Consider the following 19,684-nt stretch of genomic DNA (forward strand, 5'->3'; position numbering starts at 1 on the left):
GGGAAGAAGGGGGAGTGCAAACAAGATAGACAAAAATGGAGACGAGGTGGGAACCAGAGCTGACCTAAGTAAGAAATGACAAGCAAGGGAACAGAATCTTTAAGAGAGGATTAGACAAAATGGTGTAGGATGGAACTGTCCATGGTTGGTAGTCGGTATGACTATACTCATACATCACCCCCAGTATGAAAGGCAGTATATCTGTACATAAAACAAGATGCAGGTTACACTGGCAAGTTACACTTTTCTAGGAGTAACAGCATCAATACATTAGCCACGATTCAACTGACTACACATTGTACATATACTAGGGCTTGTCCAGATCCACTTTCATTTGACTGCCCTTCGTGCTTATTCCTCCCTTGAAGTTCCTCTTGAAGTGGTGGGATTCCCCAAACAGCACAAAGGTTTATAAACCACAGGGGAATTTTAATGAAGCCAGAGGGGTTTCAATAAGATATGAAAATAAAAACCTAATTCCGCCCCAACTACACTGGCTTTCAACAAACACATTCATGGCAAGGAGATGAAAGTTTCTTGGTCAGTAAGAATGCTCAGTGAGGGTGGCTGCTTTACAGCAACTGAATTAGGTTGCAAGAAAAAAAAAGTAGATTATGGGTAGTCTGTAGTTCTGAATAGCTTTGCAAATGGTCATTCAACCTCCCCCCGCCGCCACCACCCCAGCTTTCCCCTTCTTTTCTCCTCTAGGGATATTGCAGATCTAATTGGTGGGTTGAGAAGAATATGAGTTGTCACACCATTCTTTATTTCTCTATAGTGATGTTCTGCTCATTTTTCCCCTTGATATGTGCAAAGTTGGCGCCTCCTTTGCTACCTTCCTGTTGCCTTTTGTATCTTCTGGCAATTCCGCAGCAATTTCTCACTTTATTCTGAAAATATATGCCTTGTAGAGGAGCTGTAAATTGCAGTTAGTTAGGTCCCTTTTATTTCCTTCAGAACTTCTCTGTTCCTGATTCCTATGTGCTACTAATTTCACTATAATCTCACAACTTTCAAATTAGAATGTAGAATCCCCACCCCCACCCCCACCCCGGACCTTTGGGGGCAGATTATTAACAACAGTCTGCATTGTGGATAGGAGCTGGTGCAAGTAAAGAAAAAAAAATGAGTAGATTTCTCTGGGAGGAAGGAAAATATTGTTGTCTATTCTTTTTAACTCTGGTTTTGAGGGGGAAACAGTTGCTATATTGTAAACCTTTTCAGGATGATCTCTATAATGGATTGAAACTAGAATTATTTAGTTGCATTGTCTACAGACGGAGGCAGCAGCAAAATGAAGAAAAAAAAAGGTGTGGGTGAGAAAGGATAAAAGCAGCAGCAATAGGGAGGGAAGACATAGATAAGGTACTCAGGACTGCACCACGATATATTAAATTGTTCCAGAGTGCTTCAGTTCCAAAGACAACCCTGGAGTCAGAAGTTTAAAAATAGGTGACTCTGAGCCAGCAGCTATGTCTGCTCAGAAAGACAACCAGCTCCTCCTCCCTGTATGAGCACAGAAAAAGTGGAACCATTAGCATAACAGACTATAAGTACAGACATGTAAAGAAGATCCAACAGAATTCAATTCTGCAGTTCACCAGGAATAATATATTAGTCTTTTTCTTGATTTCTGTGGGAAGGTTAACACATGCTGGGAGGAAAGAAAAGCTTTATCTGTATTCAGTGGCACTTTCACTATATTATTGCTAACTAAAAAGAAATATTTTTCATTACTAAGGCTGTACAGTACATAATTTGTGGATACCTAACACATGTGCATTTGGAAGGTCCATGTATAAGGAGAAACTGCATTGTAGGAGGAGCTTCAAACATTCATACTGGATTACAAAAGCAACAACTTGAATACCATAGAATGAACTGTTTAAATTTTCCCCAAAAAAGTAAACTGTGAAAAACTTTATCATCAGAAGCAAATGATGGTAATTACCCGAGATGAAGTTGACAATTCCTGCAATTGCTCACTGCCACTTCCGTGCAAAGATGTTGTAGAAATACTGTCGGTCATCTGACTCATTGGATGTTCAACATCAGATGTTGACCCTTTTCTATGCGAAGGCCACTCATCTTTTCCAGTATGAGACTCCACCCCCTGTTCATCTTCAAACGCAGCCCATAAGCAGCTATCTTTTTGCTCTGCTTCAAAAGCATTCCACTCTGTACCTTGGTCACAACCAGCAGAACTGAAGTCTGAAAAGTCATCAGAGTCCGGAAACTTTTTTGTTACTGAACCAAAGTCCCCAAACTCACCGTCATCTCCATTTTCCAATTCAACAGGAGATTTCACGCTAGGCCCAGCATTAGCTGTTGGACAGTTTTCTAACACAGTGCTTGAAATTTCTTTTGTTGAGTGCTGATGAGCATCCCTTCTGTCACCACATTCACTATTTGATTTACTGATGTTTTCATTTGGGATTTGAAAATGTTTTTGCTGTGCAGAAGCTTGAGCACCATCCACAAGCACATGAGACCCATTACTGACTGTGCCAAAGTTGTCAAAACCATGGTCACTTAAGCTACTGCATGATATATGTCCTTTGCCACTTTCACCAATCTTAACTATTTCAGGAACACAGACCTTCTCTTCTGTAGGAAGACTGCTAAGGCTTTGAACTTTACTTACATTAAGTGTTAATATACTTGCAGTATCATTGGTCCACAAATTATCATGATCTTTGTTGTTTCCAGTGTTATGGTCTCCTTTTCCTTCAGAAGCTACCACTATGCCAGAATTCACATTTGTTTGTAAGGAAGAGACAATGCTATGTTCCAATGTTGTACAGTTCTCCTCTGTGTTCAAGTCATTAGAAATTGCTAAATTGATTTTTGAAATGCAGCTCTGTTCACCTTCAGTGGCAGTTTCCCCTTCATATTCACAGTTTCCGTCTAAAGTAGCTTCCTTCACAGACTTCCTCTCTCCAACTCTGTTAATAATATTGTTTTCCTGTACACTTAGTACTTCTCTTTCATGATCATTTTTGCATATTTTATTTCCTGTTTCTTCTACCTGGGTTGTTTGCTTATTTGAAAATGTGGCAAAATCTGCAAAATCCTCTGCTGTGCTGGCTCTAGAATCGAAATTTAATTCAGTATTGTTAGCGATCATTGTTCTTAATCCCTTTGAGTCACTGATATTGTCCAGATCTTCTACTCCCTGAGAATTTGCTGTGTCCGGTGTTGCAAATCCATTCATTAGAACTTCTGAACATGGTCGTTTCTCACCATTACAGCTCTCTACTTGCTGGACCTGACTTGGAATTTTCACATCAGTTCTAATAATTTCAGGGTACAGTGACTCTGATTTTCCAGTTCTCTCTACTTCTGTTGGAATAATACCAAAAGATGTTCCCAAATCTCTACACTCACATTTTTCTTTACTACTGTTGGAAAGTCCTTTAACAGAACTAGGAAGCTCTGCAATGCCTTCTTTATCATTACTGTAGTGAACAGCAGTAAAGGCTATAATGCTTTCTACTTTGCCTGAATAATCAGAATTATATGAAGTTTTAAGTTCTTCTTTTGAAGTAGAGTAATCCGATGAGAAGTCAAAGCCTACACTGGTACCTCCAGCACCAGAGAAACCACCAAAATCACCAAACTCCTCCTCCTCCTCATCGGCCCCATTGTCTAGTGGTGGAGGAGAAGAAGAGTACATTCGGATGACATCTGGTTCCATTCTTCAATTCTTGATGAAGGGTAATATACACCTATAAGGGAAGAAAAGAAAATTATTACAGGAAGACAATTGATTCCAAAATTGATCTACTTCTTGGTTTAAAATGTTTTTCATCCAACAAATATTACATCAAAGAACTAACTATGACAGACATTTACTACTCTTATAAAAATTATTTCTCAGCTTTCCACCCTATCACTCTGTAAAGAAAAAAAACAGAACATAAGTGAAAAGACTTGCTGCTTCACTGGAAAGTTACTCCACTAAACATATGTATGTTTGGGGGTGCGGGGAGATGAGGTGTAGTAGTGAGTGTTGTACTACGATACTGGAAAACAGGGGTACATTTATACTGTAGAATTAATACAGTTTAACTGCAATAGATCAGTGTTATGAAATCACGGGGGTTGTAGTTTGGTGAGGTATCAGCACTATTTGACAGCGGGGGGGGGGGGGGGGGGGGGGAAGAGACCCATGACACCACAGCACTGAGTCATGAAAGTTAAAGTGGTGTCAATTGCATTAATTCTACAGTGTAAATCAGGCATGGGCAAAGTTCAGTCCTCCAGGTGTTTTGGGCTTCAACTCCCAGAAATCTCAGACGGCTTACTAGCTGTTAGGATTTGTGGGAGTTGAAGTCCAAAACACCTGGAGGGCCAAAGTTTACCCATGCCTGGTGTAAATTCACCCCAGTGTTCAAATCCCCACTCCGGTATGGAAACCTCTGGGGACCTTGGGCAAGTCATACTCTTTCTGCTTCAAAAGAATACTAATGTTTGAACAATTTTTGACAAGATAACCCCATGACAGGTTCACTTTACAGTAGCCACAAACTGAAAACAACATGAAAGCATACAGCCACAAAACCCATCTTTTAGCTACTAACAAGGGTTTCTATTCTATGCTTCCAACCCTGTAAGATATAGGAATATCTATGGCTCTAAGTCTTAATTTATATCCATAAATTGTTCTCTACACAAGGGTGCCCTCACATGAGTATGTGAAAGAACTTTGAAGAAGAATAGCCTTGTTTCCATTTACATATAACCCTAAAGGTAAAGCTTTCTTGAAGGTTTGGGTCCTACATATCCAAAATGAGCTCCATCTATTTCTCCACTAATACAAATGTTATTTAACAAAGAAAAGGAAAAAAGAAAGCAATCAAAAGACAGTTACATCACTGGTAGAATTATAACAGATAGAAATACATACAAAATATGTTTCCCCTTTACACGTAAAAGTGTAAATAATAACTACTTTAAGTTTGGAAATTGTTTTTTGTAATAAAATTGTTTAATTCTCATATTCTTAGGAAAGGATTCTATTAATATAACTGCATGTAATCATGATTTGAAAATAAAAATGAAATCATGCCATATGGCATAAAATCCAGGTAATTAAGCTGATGCATCAGTTTTTCTGTCATGGGCTATTTGCCAAAGCTGCATAAAATGAACATTTCTAAGTTCTTCAAGCCTTTGAAGTTTGCTGTAGCTAGTACTCAATTAGCAATGCCAAGCCTCCTTTTTGTGTTGAAGACGTCTAGAGTAGAGTTCTCAGTGGGATTCACACATACTGCGCAGCCTTTCTCCCTGACATCTGAAAAATGAAACCTATTACCTTCAAAGGGCATTTTCCATCTTAGTTTTGTTTTATAGATTTTGTTAGAATGGCATGAGTTAATATAGCTTTAATTTTTTAAAAGCAGTTTGTACTATTTCACGGTTCGTTTGTACTGCTCCTGCATTGCCATGTAGCACTAATACATGCCAGATATTAAGTTTGTGTCCACAGATCAAACCCTTGATTTCATGAAAGAACCTGAACAAAGACAATGCTGGTTGTGCATTCCTTATTTGAAATGCTTTGGAACAGAAGTATTCCATATTTCTTCTTTTATTATTATTATTTTGGAATACTTGCATATATCTAATGTGATCTTGAAGATGGGACCCAAATATTTCCATATTTCCTTTATGCTTCAATTACACCTTATGTACATAGCCTGAAGGTAATTTTATACAGTATATTTGATAACTGTATTCATGAAACAAAGACTGTATACACAGAATTAACAGGAACAAAAGTGCCACTTTCAGCCACCCATGTGGACAATTTTGGAGTATTTTAGAATTCCAGATAAGGGATATTCAATCTGTAGCAAAAGCCAAAAAAATTAAAAACATTATACACTTTTACAATTGAGAGATAACTACAGTAGAGTCTCACTTATCCAAGCTAAACGGGCCGGCAGAAGCTTGGATAAGCGAATATCTTGGATAATAAGGAGGGATTAAGAAAAAGCCTATTAAACATCAAATTAGGTTATAATTTTACAAACTAAGCACCAAAACATCATGTTTTACAACAAATTTAACAGAAAAAGCAGTTCAATATGCAGTAATGCTATGTTGTAATTACTGTATTTACGAATTTAGCACCAAAATATCACGATATATTGAAAACATTGACTACAAAAATGGCTTGGATTATCCAGAGGCTTGGATAAGCGAGGCTTGGATAAGTGAGACTCTACTGTACTTGAGTCTGGTTTCAAGCCTGATTATGGGATAAGGATGGCTTTGTGGGTTAGCTACATGGCGGACTGGATGGGAGGAATGTGTCCCTGCTGGTTCTCTTGGACTTAACAATACTTTTTGAAAACCACGGTAATCTTCTGGCTGCCTTGCAGGGGTGAAATTTGCAAGCACTGTTTTATAAAAGCTGCATTTCTTTCTGGAGTAGAGAGCCCAGTAAGTGGTCCTGAGGGATTCCTGTTCAACTTCCCTCAAGACCCTGCGCTGTCCCTTATGCTACTTTAACATATACATGAAACTACTAGGGGAGTTGGCCAAAAGTGACCACCATGCTCCTGACATGCAGTTCTATTAATCATTTTCACTAATTCCAACGAAGCTCTCTCTTTTTGGTGCTAATATGTTTGATAGCAGTAACAGATTAGATAATAAAGAAATTGAAGCTTAATCCAGACAAAAGAGGTGCCTCTGCTCAAAAGCAAATAAGGAAATATGTATTGCAGCTGTGATAGGATTGGTTAAATCCCCCCTGTAAGTGCAAGTTTGTAATCTGGGTGTACTCCTGCACTCAGCCATGAGTTCAGAGGCCCAAGTTACGGTAAAGTTCATATACACAATAAGAAGTGTGTGAACTGCACTTGTTTCTAGCAACGTCTGATCTGACCATGGTGATACATACTTATTTTTGCAGGAATCAACAACCGCAAATGTAGATGGCCAACTGTACATAAATGGCCTATGTATCTTTGTAAAATTCACACTGGGGTACATACTCAACAAGAGCTCCTTTATATGAGAACCTGACAGATATAAGGCTTATTTCTCACTTTCAACACCGAAAAACATAACAAGATAAACATATCGGATGGAGATGAGTGTAGGAGTTTTATTAAAATACCTGCAGGGACATAAATCCCAGTGAAACTAGATTTCAAATGTATTTGAAAAAAATACAAAATGATTCCAAGTTTGAAAAGAGCAGAGGAGGTCTGAATAGGAGAGGCAGCTGTTGCTATGGTTTAAAGGTTGAACTAATCTAGGTTGCTGGCAGTGCCCCATTTTTCTTCTTAATTAAAGGTAATGGAATTTGTCCTTGAGAATGTTCAACCACTAAATTGCTTGCCTGGATGTTTTTAAATGCGTTTTGAACACTGAAATTGATACATAAGTATAAGCCAGAAGTTCTGTTTCTTTTGGACAGCTCCCATTTCTATACATACAATGCCATTATAAAAGAGGTACTGCAAAGAATTTCAAATTTATTCTGAACTGGTAAATAAACATAGATTAGCATATATTATTTAATGATTTATAGAAAATTAAATTTGCTTCCCATGTACAGTATACTATATTAGACATATCTGCCCCATGTTTCACAAAGTTACATAAATATATTTGTTTGCTTACAAACATTAATGTGCCAAGATGACCATGATCAAACTTACTTTTCCTTCCATAGCTTGTCACTTCACCCAATCCCTCTCTAGACAGGCCTTTCAAACAGATTTTGAGGGTGGAAAGGTGAATCAGAAGGAAATGTCTCTATGGAAAGACTTAATTGGGTTTTATTTATTCATATTATTTACTTACTTTATTTCAACCCACCTTTCTCCCAATATGACAGGGGCTGAAGGCAGCTAATAGCAAACACGACATGATGCAATTAAAACAGAGCAGATTCATTAAAATATGACTATAAAAATTATAAAACAATTAAATATGTTGTTTCAAGGGACAAAAAATTAAAATACATTAAAAACTATACGTCCACTGCACCCAGTCCTGCTCACACCATCCCGAGCAGCCCGCCTCTCATCATTTCATAAACACCTGATGGCAGAGGCACATAAGCACAGGGCTCATTGAATGTATGTCTTATGTGTGTTCTGTGAGCCTCTCTGAGTCCCCTTCGGGGTGAGAAGGATGGGGTATAAATACTGTAAATAAAAAAATAATAAATAAATTTTCATCTGCCTCCGAAGGCAAACAGGGATAGCCCATCCTGATGTGATGGTTACAATTCTACATCAATGATAAGTGATGGTTACAATTCTACATCAATGACTCTCATGGAGAAATGCCAGAATTCCAAACTGGGTTCAGAAGAGATAGAGGCGTATTGCAAGCATACATTTTCATAATGGAGCAAAGAATTTAAGAAGAATACAAGCCTGTAGCAAAGCCTTTGATATCACCCTCAAAAAAATAGATATACCACAATATTTTATTATCTTTATGCATAACTTGTATTCAGGACAAGAGGCTACCTATTGTGAATATACCTACTGTTGAACTTCCTATTCCAATCGGAAAGGAGGTCAGGCAAGGTTACATTTTATCTGTTTAACTTGTGTACTGACATACAATACTTAAAGCAGAATTAGACATGACAAATGAAATAAGGGAAAAAATGGAAGCAATCAGACTACTTTTGGTTTTGAAAAATGTGTACACATGGTACAGACTGCAGCAACTATTTTCAGGGTAAATCACCATTCCTCTACTTCCATGAGGAGCATTCACCTCTTTTTGTCAGAAAATGCTTCGTCTGGGAGAGTAGTAACAAGCTGCTAGAACTGATTTGGGGTAGCACAAATACACTGCACCACCCCTTATAAAGTCCAAGTATTATAGGTATAAAAAAGAAAGTAAAACATATTCATTTCAGATTTAAGACAAAAATGTGTTTTGTATTTCATTCTGTGTCTGTTCACTGCAGTCACACTAAAATACTGTTGGTATGCATCAGGTAACAAAGTATCTGACAAAGAAGTTCCTTTCAAAATGGTTTTTAAATGGCAGCCCATATGGCAGCAACTTATCTTGTTTTCTGTCTAACTGAAGATTTCTTTGCAACACTGGCACTAGGAACATAGTAAAGGAGGGCTGGAGAAAAACAGATGTTCACCAATGTGCCTGCAGCATGAATGCAATAAAAAACATAATGAAATTTGATTGGGAAAGAATGGGATTCTGATCTAAGTATATCCAGGATATAATTTGGAAGAAGCTTTCAAGTAGTGTCTAGAGAACAGGTATGGGCAAACTTCAGTCCTCCAGGTGTTTTGGACTTCAACTCCCATAGTTTCTAAGAGCATGAAAGCTGGCTGGGATTTCTGGGAGTTGAAGTCCAAAAGACCTGGAGGGCCAATGTTTGTTCATGGTTATCCTAAATCAGAAGATTGAAAGGTGTTTGCTTATGTACCTGACTTCATAAGTTTCTGTTAAAAAACTAAAGCCCAGAAATACATCTGTTTCAATAACTTGTAGTTTTAAGGGGAAAAGCCTACTTTATTTGGCAATGGCTCTGTTAGTCTTTTTAAAAGGCTATCTGTAGACAACTGTAAGAAGTATTGTTGAGAATATGCTGGTAAGACTGTTTGCCTCTCATTGGCTTAGCACTTTTGCAAAAAAAAAATTGCAAAAGATATAAAGAAACTCAAATACATTTAAGAATATCTTATTATTCCAAGGATGACATTCTTCTATGCAGACTTTCATATCACTTTGACAAACCTGGCAAATTAATTCTGTATTTTCTACAAAACAAACAGCAATATGCTATCTGGTTTATTTTGGTGCAACGTTCAATTTGTCCTGTTGAAACCATTTACCAGTTGGAATAGCAATGCCTGCTGTGACTGGACTCTACACTAAGCTCTACAATTATTTCCTCCTTTGGGCAGGAGAGGGAGGTTCTATTATTGTCATATTACAATTTTTTTCTTTCAATACAAATTATTTTTAAAAACCTTTTCTTGTGCACTGTTAACCTCGCCACAAGCCACATCTACTAATCTGAAGAAGTTTCCTAAATTCTAAAAACTGTGTTTCAGGAGGTAAGGACCTGTGGTATGACAAAAGCTCTGAAAAACTGCAATGAACACGTGTAAAGATGTTTGCTACTGTTTGGTATTCCAGCTGGTATTCTACTAAAAGTCTTACAACACCTTAAAGGTAAGCATACTAATCACAGTGTAAGATGTGTCTACTTCATCAAACGTTTAGTGTTTTACATCCTAGTGGCAGATGGTACAGGTAGAAAGTAAGTCGCAGCGAACATCAAAAGTTGCCTGTGACAATTCACAATTAGACCATAAGTGTATATAAAGTATAGTGGTGATTCACATGAGAATTAACTGATATTAACAATATCTGTGACATAAACTGACACCTATAATTTGAGAGAAAGCCATTGCCCCTAAGGAAATCCAGATGAATGGAATCAAAGTTAATTATTATTTTTAATTAAGCTACCTCATGTTAGAATTTCCCTCTGAAATTCTTCATGAAAGCATGTCAAATGTTTAGGTCTGCAACAGCAGCCACGCAGACTAAAATATTTTACCATCAGTTGCTTTTGAAGTCTGTCTTAACAATTCAGAACCCAATTCACAACATGTAAAATGATAAGAGAGCCCAGTTCTTCTCACAAGCAACTGAATTTGAGATGAATATTTCCATGTAACATTTAGGGTTAAAAGTATAGGATAAGCATTAAGGGAAAGAGGAAAATTGTTTTCTAGCATAAAACACAGTTGTACATAGTTTTACAAAGCTAACATGATACCAATTTGTAATTTTAAAAACCAAAAAGCCTGAATTCTTCACCAGACCCAAATATCTCTTGTCAAGCTGTTATTGCTGATCCCGACCCGTGTGTCCACTCAAATACTTTTTTGTTTGGATGGGGCACCTTTTTACACAAAAAAGGAATTAGTCATTTTGCTGCTTATTCATAGAGTCAGTAGATACCTTTTGGTGCTCTCTGCAATCTACCTTGGGTTTCATGTTCCTGAATAATTTGGTATCATCTGAACATCTAGCATAATCTTAATTGACTTCAAATAGATTAAACAGGATTGTAGCAATACATTCTTAAAAGAAAACAACTGCTTACATTCCTCCTATATGAAAGCCAACTCTTCCACTCCTTACTCTCTGCTCTTTAACTAATTCTCCTTAATAAGAGGAGTCAAGACTGCTGAATTTATCCATACATCTTTGGTGAACACTATTTTCAAATTTTTTTTGACAATACTCTTAATTTAATCCATGAAAACCAATCTGCGATGCTTTCATTGAGGATTCCTGAAAGTCCATTCCAAAGAGTTTGAAAACTCTCACAAACAATTTAAGACATAGTGTTTGGAGTTGCATGGTAAAAAATAACCCAGAAACATTTTCCCAATTCTATTCACAGAGGCTCTGTTGGATTCAAAGGAAATATGTAATATAAAAATGAAGATGTTTTATCTAAGCATTTATCTTTAATCAACAGTCAAAGTCCAATATTTTAGGCATTTAAAAATGTACTGAATTGGATGTTCCTTATCCAAAATGCAGAGAACCAGAAAAGTTTTGGGTTTTAATAGCTTTTTTCTATCTACATACAAAACAAGGCTTCATGGAAATATGAGTCTAAATACAAAATTAATTTGTTTCATATCCCTAAAGGTAATTCTACATAACATTTTAAATAATTTAGTCCACAAAACCAAATGTGTATACACTGAACCATCAAAGAGTAAAAGTGTCACAATTTCAACCACCAATGTGAACAATTTTGGAGTATTTCGGATTTTTTAAATCTGGATAAAGGATGCTCATTTGTACTGCACAGTGAAAAGCTTCCTTTGGTAAACAGCACAAACCAGTATTTATTTATCTCTATATTAGATGTACATCAGAGATACACACACATAAAAAACAATTCATCTTGAGCTCTGCTTCAACTGCATAAGCTTACATCATCCATAATTTATCACTGGATTCTCTTCTCTTTTAGGAACACAATAGTATCTGTATAAATTGAAGGGTTAAAATAATGACCAATGTCTTCCACTAACTGGTAACATGAACTCCAGGTATTACCTTTCAGAAACCGGCTTCAATTCACTATTGTTCTAGTTCTAAATGAAACATCTTGTTGAATTTTAACCACATAATCTCAATGTATATAGAGACTAAGAGGGCTGGGGCCGGGCTGTGGCTCAGGCTGTTGAGCAGCTGCCTTAAATCACTCTGACCATGAGGTCATGAAGTTCGAGGCCAGCCCGTGGCGGGGTGAGCACCCGTCAATTAAAAATAAAAAATAGCCCCTGCTCATTGCTGACCTAGCAACCCGAAAGATAGTTGCATCTATCAAGTAGGAGATAAGGTACCACTTATAAAGTGGGGAGGCAAGATTAACTAATTTACGACCTGGAATGAGGAAGTGCCGTCAGTGTGGATGATGAAGCAGCTGCTCCCCCCTGTGGCCAGAATCGAACATCCCCTCAGAAGAAGGTTAACTTGCCTCTGCGTGTGTCTCTCAGTCTCTGTTTGATGTGTTTATGGGCATTGAATGTTTGCCCTATGTGTGTTATAATGTGATCCGCCCTGAGTCCCCTTCGGGGTGAGAAGGGCGGAATATAAATGCTGTAAATAAATAAATAAATAAATAAGAGCCCATTCTACTGCAGACTGTGTTATAAGCAAATAATTAGTTTGGCTCTATAGCATTTAGTTTTCTCAAGCAGTTACTGTAGAAGACACTTAACAAGGTATCTGTATTTGAAAAATCGCAAAGGTCAAACCCATCTTATATTATCAAGATATGTAGATTTGACACAGTAGGCAAAAAACACTAAAATGTTTACCTTTCTGTGCAATACATATTTTATTTATAAAAACGGGCATTAGGTTAACTTGGGATTAATCAAAACCACCAAAGCAAAAACATTGTATTCATATTGTCAGTTAAAACTCCTTGGAGAGGTCACCATGAGTTATGGCAAGATCTTGCATTCATCCTTTGCTATAGAATATGAAAAAAAAAAGTCTTGCAGATTTCTCCCCTATTAATATTCCCATTCTATTATCTACTTGAAACAGGGAACTCCCAAAAAATCTAGCATGATAAAAACCTCACTGAACAAAAGAACCAATGTAGTCCCAGTATATAACAAAGTCACTCAACCACTGTGTCTTGGGTAGAGAGCCAGGAAATTAAATAAAGGGTCAAGAGATTTCTCCATGATAACTTACTTTCTAAGAAACCTGATTTCACCACATGGCTGCACATTTTCATTGTAAAACACATTTTAATATTTTGATACAATTTTAAGTGCCACTGAGAAGAAAAAGTAACAAGAGCTACCCTACTTCATGCTGAAACAGTTATGATGAGTTATCTTATATCAATATTTTTAAATGAGCCCTGAATAATAAAAGTAAAAAACAGTGCAGCCTAAATTTGCATAACAGTCACAGGAAACTCTAAGTAAAAAATTGAAAAATCCAGGTAGAATCACAACAGTGTCTGCCTTGTAGTCCCATGTCACACATGAGCCACTTTACCATGTCTTAAATATGAGAACATTCCAAATATGAAGCATTACACAAGAAAGCATTCACTCCAAGGACAGAGAGAAGGACCTACTCTTGCATAGGAAGAATCCCATTCATTAGAATCCCCCACAAGGCAGTACTACATTCACAGAAACCTTTCATGTCTGAAACTATTTTACTTTTACTAAAATTAGAGCTCAATTTTAGTTATGTTTATTAAAAAATAAAAGTCACATGGTGAATACAGAGATGGTCACAACCAGAGCAGATCCACTGAAATAAATTACTTACTTTAATCTTAACTAAGTCTGCATCTGCACTCAACATTCCTTGGACTCCCTTCATTCATACATGAGAGAAGTTTTAGAACAAACAGTTCTGAGTAAATAAAGTTCATTATCTCAGAGCAAGTTGCTACATTACACCTCTCAAGGCATGCCATATCAGCTCAAACATTTTTGTATATATACTCACTTCAAAGAAATAATATTCCTTAAAATGAGTTGATAACCTAATGTAAGGTGAAGGGGAGAACATTGGAGTTTAAAAAAAACAAACCAATGACACAGTCTTGTTAAAAAGCAAGACTGCAATTTTACAATTCATGGGACAGCATAGGATTTTTGTGGCTATTCACTCTGAGAACAAAGAGATAAGTCTAGCTTTGGAGAATGAGATAAAAATGCTTCAGTGAATGCATCGACACTATAAAATAAATGGAGTCTGATACCACTTTTAACTGGAATAGCTCAATACTATGGAATTTTGGGATTGGTATTTTGGTAAGGCACCATACAGTTCCCATAAATCCATAGCATTAAGCCATGGTAGTTAAATTGATGTCAGCCTGGATTCATTGAGTGCAGATGTACCTAGTGGCCTTCAGAAAGTTGGAGAGCAGTCTGTCTATTCCTCATTGAGTTTTAATGTGAAGTAACATAGGGAAAATTCTACACAAACACTACAATGCAGTTCAAAGCTGGCTCAAGAGCAGGGTGTCCACAAAACATACAGCATACATCAAGTCGAAACAGCATGTTTAAAAAACTCACCAGAAAGTCCAAAACATGCTAGATAATGAGCAGCAGATGAACAGAGTATATCCCATGCAGGGTTAAAACCAGAATATACTCTGATCATCTGCCATAAATCAGCACATCTCAGCAGACTGGTTAAGAGCGAAAACTCATATCTCGCAGTAGTTGTATGGCCATGGATACTGCAGTTCCTGGGTTTGGGTCTGTTGTGCAATCAGAGCATATTATGACCATTCTCACAGCTCCAACCAGTTCCTGGGATATTTGTGTAGGTGCTTCACAGTAAAACCAGCTTGTTTCATTTCACTTACAAACTGGATTACAGTGAAACACCCTAGGAAAATTATATATATGCAGAAGCACCCTAGAAAAACTAGGAGGGAGAAGGAAAACACCCTCCTCTACCTTCTGGCATGGGGGGATGTATAGGAAAAGGCAGCACCCTCTACTGCCTCACAGGATTGCTTCATACTTTACTTAATAGCAAATGAGAGAGCAAGATATTTAGTGTTTATTACTCAAAAACCTACTTAACAACAAAATATTTAGTTAAGTTAGTGCATCATCCCAGAAGCCAACAATACAAATTGTTGTCTTGAAGCAATGCTTGAGATCCTGCAACCATAACACGAAAATGAGTGGCAAAATATCTGAACTAATAAATATAATATTGGTAGATAAATATAATGTGGGGGTCCTTTGAAACTTTTGTTAAAGAACTTTTCAATTAAAAAGAAACCTTTATGCAAAAACAAAGACTTGGCTTGGGCTCACAAATGTTATTAATATTCTGCCTCAAGTAAATTCATCTTTTGTCTGTTGAGAACAGACTCTCATATATGGATTTGTTATATGCTGCCCTAAGTCCATAAAATATAGAGAAGTATTTGAATACTTTAATGAATAAAGCAGTTAAAATTTCAGAAAGGAGAATGAAAGGAAAGTGTATCCTGATCCTATCATATTTCTGATAGAAGATTTCTTCTTTGGGATGCCCTGTCACTCTCACCTTAAGAAGTCTCCCAAATGTAAACAACAAAGTATCCTAAACATCAACAAATATAGGGAAAATGGGAAATCATAGCTAAATGTACCTTTATTTACAAAATATTCATTATTTTCCCCCAAAGTATTTACAAAATATTATCTATGTGTTGGCCACCTCTTTCTACCCACACATGAAGTCTTTTCCCCCACACAGGGTGAACACATTCCAAGAAATCTGTTGTTATGTAAGCAATAAGAGTTTGTTAATTTTTTCTTTTGTGACACCTGTAAAGCAGAGCTTCTTAAACCTTTCCACTTGGAACCATTTTGGGGTATATATATAAAATAGGGATAAAAATCAAACATTTACTGATTTGCAAGCCTTGCTAAACAGGCTGATTTTCTTTTTTATGGAGTACAGGCAGTCCCCATGTTACGAACAAGATAGATTCTGTAGGTCTGTTCTTAAATTGAATCTGTATGTAAGTCAGAACAGATTAATTATTTGAGTGTAGTTCCAGACTTTATCTATATACATACACACACACGCATACATACATATCAGCTTTGTATAGCATAGGGAAGGGTTAACACCCCTGCGGTATTTCTTTTGCTATCTGTGCCCCTGTTCAGAAGATTTCACCTCCCTTTCTGTCCTTGTGAGAATTAGAGTTTGAAAAATTGTCTTGTTGTGGAAATAATGATTGGTGATAGAGCTTCAGTGGAAATACCTTTTCCTCATGATAATTCGTTCAGGAGTGAATTTCCCTTCCAAGGGATAGAATTCTCACTTCCTGTTGTCTCACCCTCATTCTTAACTATACATTGTTTGTAAGTTGAGTCTTTGTAACTCAAGCACTGCCTATATAGCTGAAGCACATTCTGCAGAGTACACTGTAAACACTGCAGAAGAGATTTGTGGTAATGTCTAAAACTGTCACTGTGTGACAATTAAGAAAACATTTATTATTGCCAGTTTTTTCAGGGCCCCAAGACTGAAGTACCGGGACCCACAGTTTAAGAAGCAGTGCTGTAAAGAACATCTGCAATGGGGCATAGGAGTGCTAATCACCTTGAATGCAGTCTAGCAAGCCTTACCTATGGAGAAAAAAACCCTATACATGAGTGGTGTTATTATGTGATACAGCAGCTTAAAAGCCAATGGGATTTTAAGCTGCATCAAAAAGAATACAGTGTCTCGATCAAGGGAAGTCATGGTGCCTCTCTATTCAGCTTTGGTCAGACCTCACCTGGAATACGGTGTCCAATTCTGAGCACCACAATTCAAAAGAGATATTGACAAGCTGGAAGGTGTCCAGAGGGCAACTAAAATGATCAAAGGTCTGGAGACCATGGATCCCTATGAAGGACATCTAAAAGAGCTGGGTATGATTAGCCTGCAGAAGAGAAGGTTGAGAGGAGACATGATCGCCATGTATAAATATTTGAAAGGATGACATAAGGAAGAGGGAGCAGGCTTGTTTTCTGCTGCCCTGGAAACTAGAACTCAATGGAGCAATGGGTTCAAATTACAGGAAAGGAGGTTCCACTTGAACATTAGGAAGGACTTCTTGACTGTAAAAGCTGTTCAGGGGATGAACTCTCTGGAGTAGTGGAAGCTCCTTCCTTGGAAACTTTTAAACAGAGACTGGATAGCCATCTGTTGGGGGTAAAGGTTTCCCCTGATGTTAAGTCCAGTCATGTCTGACTCTGGGGTGTGGTGCTCATCTCCATTTCTAAGCCGAATAGCCGGCGTTGTCCGTAGACACCTCCAAGGTCATGTGGCCAGCATGACTGCATGGAGCACCGTTACCTTCCCGCCAGAGCGGTACCTATTGATCTACTCACATTGGCATGTTTTCGAACTGCTAGGTTGGCAGGAGCTGGAGCTAACAGCGGCCGCTCATGCCGCTCCCGGGGCTTGAACCTGGGACCTTTCGGTCTGCAGCTCAGTGCTTTTACACACTCTTTGTGCTTTTCCTGCATGGCAGGGAGTCAGACCAGATGTTCCATGTGGTCTCTTCCAACTCTATTATTCTATGATTCTATTATTAGACAGTAGACACTAATCTTCCATCGCTCTTCCTCGCTTTCTGCCGGAGACAGAAAATAGGTAATCAAGGAAGAAGTGTACTCACAAGTGAGAGATGCCCGGCTACAGTAATGCAGACATCCCGTCTGGATTACTATAATGTACTCTATGTGGGGCTGCCTCTGAAGAGTGCTCAGAAACTTCAGCTGGCCCAAAGAGCTGCAACCAGGTTGCTCACTAGGACTGGCTACAGGAAGGAGACAACCCCCCCCCCCCCCATTGCAGCAGTTCCAGTGGCTGCCAGTCTGTTTCTGGGCACAATTCAAAGTGTTGGTTATGACCTTTAAAGCCCTAGATGATTCAAGATTGGGCTATTTGGCCGACCACTTCCCCTTGGACGAACCTGCCCAGGCCCTGAGATCTTCAGGAGAGACCCTTCTCTCGTTCCCACCTCCATCTCAAGCTCGATTGGTGCGAACGGGAATGGGCCTTCCTTCTCGGTGGCTGCTCCTCAACTCTGGAACTCCCTTATTCCCAGGGAAGCGAGAATGCCCCCCCCCCGCCCCCTGTCCTTCCAGTGACAAGCTAAAACCTTTTTATTCAGGCAGGCTGTTAAAGAAGGTATTTAACATCTAGTCAGAGGGTACTATGGTTTTTAACTTTGAATATGTTTTGATGGATTTTAACTGAATTTTTAAAATGCTGCTTGTGTTTAAGTCTGTCTTAATGTTTGTATATTTTAAATGGGATACCAATGCTTTTATGCCTTTGGGGAGACAAAGTATAGCATAAATAAATATAATCTATATTTCTAATCTGGTGGCACAGCAGGTTAAGCTGCTGAGCTGCTGAACTTGCTGATCGATAGGTTCAAATCCGGGGAGCAAGATGAGCTCCCGCTGTTCGAAAATATGCAAATGTTTGTAGATCAATAGGTACCACTCCAGCAGGAAGTAATGGCGCTCCATGCAGTCATGCCATCCACATGACCTTGGAGGTGTCTACAGACAACGCAGGCTCTTCGGCTTAGAAATGGAGATGAGCACCAACCCCCAGAGTCGGACTTCCACAGAGCACTGTGACCTCCAGGAATAAGGGACATGTATCAAACTTGTCACCCAGACCCCTCCCCCCCAATGACCAACAGAACATACTGAAGGGTTGGGGGGAGGATGGACCACGGGTGATGGGCTTTGCAGTACCTTCACCCACTTCCAGAGATTGCTGCAACCCCCACAAATGAGGGACTGGCACCAAACTTGATACACAAACCTCCCATGACCTACTTTATTTTCTGGTGCGGTTTGAAAGAGGATGGGCTGCAAATTATGGGATTTGCTGTACCTTCACCCACATCCAGAGACTACTGCAAACCCCATCAGCTATGAATCTGCACCAACCTCGGGACAAAGGCAACCCCATGACTCACTTCATGTCCTGGTATGGTTTGTGGGAGGATGGACCACGGACGATGGGATTTGTAGCAGTTGGTAAATGTGTGTAATGTGATATATTAAGTTCTTACTTTTTGGTTATTATTGGTTAGTTATTATAAGTTTATATAGATGTTGTTTTATTTATTGTGTTGACGGATTTGTTATTTGTCTGTTTTTTTATGGCACTGAATGTTTGCCACTTCTGATGGAAACTGCCATGAATCCCCTCAGAGAGATAGGGCATTACAAATAAAGTATTATTCAGAGACTACTGATAATCCCATCAGCAATGGATCTGCTCCAATTTCGAATGGGTCCATTCATAATATCCAAAAACAAACAATGCCTTTTTCTAATAATCCAGGCATCGCTGGGTGCCCAAGCTAGTTATAACAATAATAATATCGGTGGGTTGCTGTGAGTTTTCTCGGCTGTATGGCCATGTTCCAGAAGCATTCTTTTCTGACGTTTCACCTGCATCTATGGCAGGCATCCTCAGAAGTTGTGCGGTATGTTGGAAACTAATCAAGTAGGGTATATATATCTATGGAATGTCTAGGGTGGGAGAAAGAACTCTTGTCTGTTGGAGGCAGGTGTGAATGTTTCAACTGGCCACCTTGATTAGC

General features: G+C 38.4%; 1 protein-coding gene across 3 annotated transcripts in view; it reads right to left on the bottom strand.

Annotated features, from left to right (window-relative positions):
- aftph (aftiphilin) overlaps positions 1-19,684 on the bottom strand; it is a 43,688-nt gene that overhangs the window by 22,571 nt on the left and 1,433 nt on the right. For all 3 annotated transcript variants that reach the window (XM_008114739.3, XM_003215234.4, XM_008114743.3), the window contains exon 2: positions 1,952-3,728. In XM_008114739.3, the coding sequence (XP_008112946.1) occupies positions 1,952-3,697 (1,746 nt within the window). In that variant the 5' untranslated portion in view covers positions 3,698-3,728. The remainder of the gene's footprint in view (positions 1-1,951; positions 3,729-19,684) is intronic.

Source organism: Anolis carolinensis, chromosome 1 (genome assembly GCF_035594765.1).
Source record: "Anolis carolinensis isolate JA03-04 chromosome 1, rAnoCar3.1.pri, whole genome shotgun sequence".
Classification (NCBI taxonomy): domain Eukaryota; kingdom Metazoa; phylum Chordata; class Lepidosauria; order Squamata; family Dactyloidae; genus Anolis; species Anolis carolinensis.